This window comes from Procambarus clarkii, chromosome 70, assembly GCF_040958095.1.
Source record: "Procambarus clarkii isolate CNS0578487 chromosome 70, FALCON_Pclarkii_2.0, whole genome shotgun sequence".
Lineage (NCBI taxonomy): Eukaryota > Metazoa > Arthropoda > Malacostraca > Decapoda > Cambaridae > Procambarus > Procambarus clarkii.
In genome coordinates, this window is record NC_091219.1 from 17749822 (window position 1) to 17759382 (window position 9561).

Genomic DNA, 9561 nt, shown 5'->3' on the forward strand with positions numbered 1-9561 from the left:
TTATTTGGTATAAAATGTATTTTTAAGTTAATATTTTTGGGGGTGTGGAACAGATTAATTTAATCTACATTATTTCTTATGGGAAAATTTGTTTTGGTTGATGATGCATTTCTCATATATATATTATATATTATATATTTTATATATATTTATATATATATATATATATATATATATATATATATATATATATATATATATATATATATATATATATATATATATATATATATATATATATATATTGCATACAGTGGCACCTCGACATACGATTGCCCCAACTTACGATAATTTAGAGTTACGATGTAAATTTCATAAAAAAAATGCGACTTGACATCCGATGGTGTCGTCGACTTACGATATTTGTTGGTACACGTTCGGGCTGACTGAGTGCGTGGTTCCCGGTCACGTGGCCGACCTGCCTCAGTTTACTACAGCTGCCCGCTTAGTGACGATCGCGCCTATAAGAAATTCCGCTTTTGTGGTGATTTTTTGCATTTTGAACATTAAAGTAATTATTATATATCATGCCATGAGTCCCAGGAAAGTCAGTGGTAAGGCTCAACATATGAAAACCCATGTAAGGATGACCATAGAGCAGAAACAAGAATACAGAATGTCTCTTCCTCAAGAATTAAGAAAATGTGTGCAGCATGGGAAGAATTGCAAACCTTTGCTGAAACGACTCACCCAAATCCAGCTGCAGTAGGTCGTTGCCTTAACCTATTCAATGACACTGTGATGCATCATTACAATCATTACAGACAAATGTTAAAACGAAGGGAAAAACAAATGTCTCTTGACAAATTTGTAGCGAGACAAACAAGCACTGAACCACAACCAGGTCCTAGTGGTATTCAGGAAAAACATAGAAGAGAGAGTACCCCAGAGAAAACATCACTGCCTGATGTGATAATGGAAGGGGACTCCCCTTCCAAACAGTAACAACTCTCCTCCTCACCCTCATCACCATCTTCCATATGCCATCAAGAGCCCTCCATAAAGGTAAGAGAAGCTTTGGTACTGTATTGTAGTTAGAAAAAACATTGTATTCAGTATAAAATGTATTTGTATGTTAATATTTTGGAGGGTGGGGAACGAATTAATTCAATTTCCTTTATTTCTTATGGGCAAAATCGCTTCGACTTACGATATTTCGACTTACGATCCATCTCTGGGAACGGATTAGCATCGTAAGTCGAGGCCCCATTATATATATATATATATATATATATATATATATATATATATATATATATATATATATATATATATATATATATATATATATATATATATATATATATAATATATATATATATATATATATGTCGTACCTAGTAGCCAGAACGCACTACTCTGCCTACTATGCAAGGCCCGATTCTAGGCTCATTGAAACAACAAGGGACCCGAGAGCTGCAAGCTTTCTTTTCCAGCGCCTCAGTGTGGCGATACAGAGGGGAAATGCGCACTGCATCCAGGGTTCCTGCCCGCCATCTGAGGAGCTGGAGGAACTCGACAACCTATGACAACCATCTTTGTAACCCATATGTAACTCCTTTTTTGTAACAAAGTTCAAATAAAGTAAATATATATGTGTACATACAAAAGAATGGGGGTGGTAGGAGAAGATAATATTAGTGTTCAGTGAGAAACCACAAGGTCTCCTCTGAATACTTTTTATTTTCTTCTCCGAGGCTATGGGTCCCCACATTGGCACCAGAGGTGGTACCCTCACAAACTTTTTATATATATATATATATATATATATATATATATATATATATATATATATATATATATATTTGCCTAATAAGCCTAGTTTTCCTGAATTAATATATTTTCTCAATTTTTTTTTCTTATGAAATGATAAAGCTACCCATTTCATTATGTATGAGGTCAATTTTTTTATATTTTAGTTAAAATTAACGTAGATATATGACCGAACCTAACCTAACCTATCTTTATAGGTTAGGTTAGGTTAGGTAGCCGAAAAAGTTAGGTTAGGTTAGGTTAGGTTAGGTAGGTTAGGTAGTCGAAAAACAATTAATTCATGAAAACTTGGCTTATTAGGCAAATCGGGCCTTGCATAGTAGGCAGAGTAGTGCGTTCTGGCTACTAGGTACGACATATATATATATATATATATATATATATATATATATATATATATATATATATATATATATATATATATATATATATATATATATATATATATATATATATATATATAATGTAACTCATTTATGCATACAAGCCTGTACATACAGTACTGTATATACATTCATTTAGTGATACATTCACTGATACATATCAATAAATGAATGAAATGTATGAATATATCAGTGAATGAATGTATCCAAAAGAACATAAGAACTAAGGAAACTGCAGACGCCCTATATTCTCATAGGAGGTAGCTCCAGTGTCTTCTAGCTCCACTAGAAGACACTGGAACCAGAGGAGACAAAGATAATAACAAACCGAGCAAGATACTGAGAGATACACTACGCAGAGATGCTTATAGTATAAGGGAAGAATAAAGAGTGAAGACATGCAAAAACCAGAAACACAAGTGAGTCAATGGGAAGTAAGATCTTATTAGGCTTATTAAGTAAGGCTTATTACTTAATAAGTAAGTAAGGCTTAAATAAGTAGTAAGGCTTATTAATTTGTATTCATAAATGGATCAGCATTTTGCATATAAAAATGTTTTCAATATAAATTGACAATATTTGGTGTAGTCTGTGAACTAAAGTAACGTACAACATAAAATTAAAATTGCGAGACACACATAAAAATACAAATTTAAAATAATAATGATTAATAATAAATATACTGTAGTACAAGTACAGTATACATCAAATTATACAAGCACAGATACAAAAACAAATACGAAGAACTTATTATAAGCATTGTGAATAATACCACCAGTTCTGCATCAGAAGAACAGTATGTAGAAGATCTGACCAACAAGATTTAGACTGCTTCTCCGCAAGCCCTCTTTGCGACAGTAATTCCATAATATAAATTATCCTGGAATGTAATTCCAGGAATTCATTCTCTGATTATTTGTTTTATTTTATGGTGCCCTTCAGATCCGTTATACCATGTGTAAAACTCGTTATCAAGTTGTATTTTCTTACAATTGTGTTGATGTTTCTAACAAAGATAGCAGCCAATGAAAAGTGAATACCTGAAAAGAACTAATGATGTCAGATGGGTGGGTGAACAAGTGAAATGAACTAGAGGCAAACGTGATGAAGACTAACTCTGTTCACAGCTATAAAAGTTATGACAGAGGGAGATCGAGAGTAGTTGCACCAGACAACCACCAGCCAAGAGGGAGGGTACCAAGAGTTAACTTCACTCACTGCAAACACAAGGCAAATATACACACAAATTACATACACAATATATAAAATAGATGAAGTAGAGATGGAACCTTGCACACAATAGACATAGATAATGCCATCACACATTGTTACACATTAAATAATCCCACCCAATTTCTCAAGGCAGAAAAAAGAACCATGAGGAGTAAAGCACACATGAAAGTATGTGATTAAAAGCCAAGGATAAAAATATGTGGAAAAGGAAGCTACACACAGCAATTATAAAGTCAATATTATCAATGAATGGAAATAATATAACTATGAAGAAAAATGGTAGCATGCCCATCATCCAAAGTTAGTCGTAGCCATGATGATGGAGTAATGAATACATTTGCATAATTAATTCTAAAAGGTAATACTGCATATTCTCCAGAAATAACTCTCATTCCAGTGGATGGATTTCTGTCGGTTGATATTTTAAAAACTATATATGGTTAGCTATTAGGAAAAAATAAATATAAACTTAATGGCAGTTATTAAAGACTTTGTAAGGAATAACTGGAAAATATTCAACCTAATATTCAACTGCCATGAAACAAATTACCTACCCATCAAAATATATAAAATGCACACAAAATGGTAAAGACTACATTTTCTAGGAGCAAAAATCAAATTTGTGGTTTGTTACATATGATGGTCACCTATGATGCTCACAAGATAATATAGCTCCTTTATCAAATTTTGCAACATTTGAACACATTTTGGTTGGTAGTAATGAACTTAGTAGACTGATGTGAGGAAGCTGGTCGCAGGCACAGGCTGATTGGTTGTGGTGCACACTAGGAGGGTCCGTTATACAATATTTACAGTCAAGCAAAACCTACTGCAGCCCAGCTCTTGCGGAGGGGAGGTACTAGTACATTTGTGTGGTATGGACAACTCTAGAGGCGGATCCACACGTGCCCTCTATGGTACAGTGTGGTGCAGCAAATCTTAAAGAGTGTCCATTATTAATTTCACAATAAACTCTAGTAGCAGTTGTACATTAATTTGTTGTAGCACTACCAAGACATACTGCACAACACTTGGCCAAAACTTATGTTTTATGTTTTTGGGCTTATTCTTACTTGAGATACTTCGCTACATATATAACTGTATATCGATGTACTGTACTCGATACTTGTTTTGAGGTTAACATAATGTTTCCAAGTACTACCTATTAAATTCAGGAAAATTAGTAGTCCAACTAAATGAGAACCCACACAATACAGACTATTGTATACTGCGAGGTAGCTCAAAACTATCCACGACTGGGCTGCAATACTACCTGCTAACGACCTAACAAGCTGGCAGGCCGCAGTCATGATGGAATGAGTTACCTGTGCGCTTTCATCTCCCGAAGGAGAGGTCGCAATTCTGACATGCTTCCCATTTTCTCAGCTGTGGGAACCAAAGCAACAGCTTCATATACAAAAATATATTATGGTAAAAGTTTCTAACAAAGACTAAGTGGATAGACACTAATATTATATTATATTATATATATATATATATATATATATATATATATATATATATATATATATATATATATATATATATATATATATATATATATATATATATATATATATACATATATATATATATTAATCTCAAAGATTTCTACAACAATAAATCAGTAGATAAAATTAATGCATTTAATTTTGCAAAATTTAACTATTAAAAATTAACTAAGCATTGACACATTAAAATGCTACTATATTTTTTATAAAACATTATCAAAATTATGTTATCACTGAAATTAGTAAAAGACCTTAAAATAATTGCAATACTATATACAATAAACAATATTAAAACATTGAACTACACATGTTGGCTACCATAAAACAAATAAAACTACTGTACTACATATCTCCAAACAATCAGTATTTAGAAATGTACTTTTATATCAAAGCCTTATTACACAAGAATGAGATGATTTTCATGTAACAGTTATAACCATGAGAGAGTAAGTTTAATAAAGATGACACTTTTGCATCTTTTCTGGCTATTAATGAAAACAAGAATGCTACAAACATGAGTCAGTATTTCCTGTCATCCAGGGAAGTGGCATCTCTAGGTATCAAGCGATACCCATACAACAGCTGGATACCTTCGAGTTACTGCTGTCTACCCAGCTGCCAAAATAAATATGATGGATAATATCTTATGGCTGCTGATACAGATTATGATATACAAACCACACATCAAAAAATGGATGTGCAATTGAATTCCAGCCCCACTAGAGGGTAGTGAATTTTCACATAAACATAATATACTGTATATCATTCACAACAGTCAAGTTAAATTATATACAGCATTTTACCAATAGCTTGAGTGAATATTCAGTTTCTAACAGTTAAAAATGGCAAAGGAAAAGTTCTTGAACACAGAGAGAGTGGAAAACCAATGGAACAGAGTAGGACAGCAAAGCTCTGAATAAGATAAGAGGGAAAGGCCCCTGGTAAAGATAGAATAACTGCAGAAATATTGTAGTACAGGGGTACTGGTACTGCACTCTGTGTATGTATCTGTCTTGTGTTCATATACCTGTATGTTTCTGTATGACATCTGCCTTTGTCTGTTATTCTGTGTAGGGTTTAGGCTCTTAATACTAGGCCTAATCTGATCTCAAACACAATTATGTTGTCATCACATTAATTAGCTTTGGGACTGAAATTATAAGCTGTCAACAAATTAAGGGCCAGGATATATAATGCTTACAAATGACTTAACACATTAAGAACATGTACACACACAGTCATTCATGTAAACACACATTTACACAAACAAATACAAATAGCTGCCTATCAATGCAGACATATACCTAATCATGCCTGATTATAGTGTAGATGAATATTACAAGAAGATTAAAGATAGTTTATTTACAGGCGATGAGTCACAATAACGTGGCTAAAGTATGCTGACCAGACCACACACTAGAAGGTGAAGGGACGACAACGTTTCGGTCCGTCCTGAACCATTCTCAGAATGGTCCAGGACGGACCGAAACGTTGTCATCCCTTCACCTTCTAATGTGTGGTCTGGTCAACATAGTTTATTTATTTTTAGTTGCCACTTATGATCTTTGTTATCTTATAAACACACTACACATGATTATACTAGTAAATGTCTTTAAAACGGGGTGATAAAACGGCTAACTCAATCATTCGACAGACTGTTGAATTTTAATGTAGGTTATTCACTGAAGGAAAGGCATCCTGCCATACTGTTGTGTTATGCATAACCCTTCAATACTATATAGGTCATACCAGTCTTAGCTCTACTGGGACAAATATCTTTTGTAATTTGTGATAAATTTTGGACGTGCAAAGTGTTTGAGTACCCAGACCTTTATAATTTTGGTATCAGTACCTAATGGTTGCTCTAATATGTATATATCTTCATCCACAAACCAATACAAACACAGACAACATGAGAAAATAAAAAATGAAGACTATGGTATCCTTAGGGATCAAGAAAATGTTGTCAAGTTTATTCTCGTGACCTATGTTCATATGGTCTTATTCTGCAATGGTATAGATACAGTGGTTAATTGTGATAATTGTGGTTAATTGGATATAAATGTGTTTTAAGTGATTATATTGTTGTAACTATGTGGGGAAAATGGGTAAAATATATATCTTCATGCTGGCACCCAGATGTCCGGGGTACTTGGCACACACTGAAACTTCAGATATCACTAGTTTATTGTTAATATAGCAATAGGTTCTGCATGCACAGCATCCATTCTCACATTTTATTGAACAAGGTTTAATTTTCAACTTGCACAATAACTTTAATAATAAAAACAAATATTACTAAGTTATTAATTCACCATGAACATCAGTAAATATTTTAAATGCACCAAGACTGGGAATTTTACTGGCAAAACATTATCTACAAATTAAAGTCTTATTCTGGCATTTCTCTACATTGTTGTCATAAAATAAAGTCTGTACCTTTCATTGCTTGTACAGTATCACTATAAACGTTCCATCACACTAATTTATACTTAATAGTTTGATGCTGTTGAGTTTGTTAACAAAATTCAAACATCAATCTTTGATATCTGCGTATCTTTGCACAGATACTTTATTATCTGTATAGTAAAGCCCCTATAAAGAGTGGCTTTACTCTTTATTGCATGTGGTAACCACTTTATTACAAAAGCGGAAACTAATTACCAGCATTTGAACAAAATTTCAAATATAATTATTGCATTTTAATTGTATGCGTTTTATCATAAATGACAAAAGATAACATTTTCCTATTTCATATATATGAGGGAATGTGAGGTACTGGAACACATGGCACAAAAGTGTATGATTAGCAGCCCGAATAAAATACTGTAACACTTATCTGTGTATATTTTTACAGTATTATTATTATGCCAAACTAGAGTCTATGGCCTCAATTTCCTTGTACAGTGCTGTATGAGCTCTGTTGTGATCCAAAGCTTGCTAAACCAGATATTTGGGTTATCCAGCCAAAATTGAATCCAGATCATTTTCTGGCAAAACTTATTCATATCCGACCAGAAATCCGGGTGACCAGAGATTAAGTTGTGTAAATTTTCAAGATCTATGGCATCAAACAAGAAAATGAACTACAACATGGTAAGTTGGTTTGTTTTAAGGATTCATAATTTAGACAATTCTCATATTATGCTTAAATGCACAGAATTTTTCCAACACTTCCTACTTTCCTAAATATCATGATATACTTCCTTTACATTAGTTCATGGTTATACAAATTAATCAAACATTACGCATGACTACTGACAAAAATTAAGACCAAATAATATAAATCTACTAAATGCCTTATTACATAGTGGTTACCATGACAACGTTACTAAGACATCCCAAGGTATGCATCTTACCTGGACCTGTCTAAACTACCTTTGCTTATCAATTAAGCCAATGACTTAACTTACATATCTTACTAAAGCCAAGGGACCACAATTTCTGTCAACTGTGTGAGGGCAACCAAGTGCTTACCTATGATGAAATAAAGACTTTGTAATACTGGATACCTAGAAATGTCTTGCAACACCGCCTGGTTCGTTCCGTTTTAGATAACGATTGCCATGTACATATTATTATGTAGATACGAGAAATAAGACCTACGGCTTACCGCTCACTTATCTCCATCCTAATCCTAAATACTCTGGCATTTTGGGTTCCTTGTAGGAGGCTCTCAATCTTGTTAATCCATTGCCTTCCTCTCGTCTTAGTCGTCTGTCAAAACACAACAATAGGTAACGAGGGACAGGTAAACAATAGAGATCGGGCTCTACAATCTGCACCATAAGTTAGCCAAGTAGCATTCACGACCTCTTGTGAGATGCTTTTTTGTTTCAACAAATTTGAACATTTATTTTTCCCCCAAGTTGATATTCTGAAGATTCTCACTACGCATGTGCCAAGTACACTTTTCAATAGCCAATGCATTTGAGAATGTTTCTACGTAGATGATGTCCCTAAATATTATACAACAACCCCTACATTTAAACTAAGAGTTTAAGAAGTAATAATTTTGCAAGAAATGCTGTGCACTGGAAAAACAATTATAAAATTTAATTGAGAACATGACATCCTAGACTATACATGAATCAACGATCAAAGAAAACGGAAGGAAAATTACGGTAACATAAAATTGCCTTATGAACCGTAATTTCTACATCTTATTTATTTATTTATTTATTTATATATATATATACAAGACGGTACATTGGGATTGTGAGGATACATAATATAGTAATTACAATCTTGTAAAGCCACTAGTACGCGCAGCGTTTCGGGCAGGTCCTTAATCTAAGAAAATTTTAGGCAGGTAAATACTTGCAAAATTTATAAAAAATGATAACAGTTACAAGGCAAGACAAAAAAATAAAAGATGAGAGAAAATTGTAGGTATATTAAAGCACATAGGTAACTCAGATTGATTGCAATGACAGCTTGTATGGTAGTTGACAAAAATTGGCAGGCACAATACAGCACATGGCTAGCACCTAAAAGAAGACAGCAATGAACACAATGATAAGGTTGTTTGGGTTAAGTACATAAAAATTGGGAGATTGGGTAACACTAGGTACAGAGCAAATTTAAAGCTCAGTGTAGGAAACTACGAAGATGAAATTAGGTACTTTTTGGTTTTGTTTTTAAATGAGGCAAAAGTTTGA

General features: G+C 33.3%; 1 protein-coding gene across 8 annotated transcripts in view; it reads right to left on the reverse strand.

The window, feature by feature from the left end:
- LOC123775291 (transmembrane channel-like protein 7) overlaps nt 1–8639 on the reverse strand; it is an 89245-nt gene extending 80606 nt beyond the window's left edge. For 2 of the 8 annotated variants that reach the window (XM_045770317.2, XM_045770311.2), the window contains exons 1-3: nt 8514–8639; nt 5415–5515; nt 4715–4775 (exon numbers count right to left, since the gene is read on the reverse strand). In XM_045770317.2, coding sequence (XP_045626273.1) covers nt 4715–4775; nt 5415–5451 — 98 coding nt within the window. In that variant the 5' untranslated portion in view covers nt 5452–5515; nt 8514–8639. Of the gene's footprint in view, nt 1–358; nt 462–4714; nt 4776–5414; nt 5516–8259; nt 8395–8513 lie in introns of those variants that run through there. The other 6 variants (XM_069311609.1, XM_069311610.1, XM_069311607.1 and 3 more) reach the window with 5 other exon arrangements.
- Nucleotides 8640–9561: the final 922 nt, after the last annotated feature.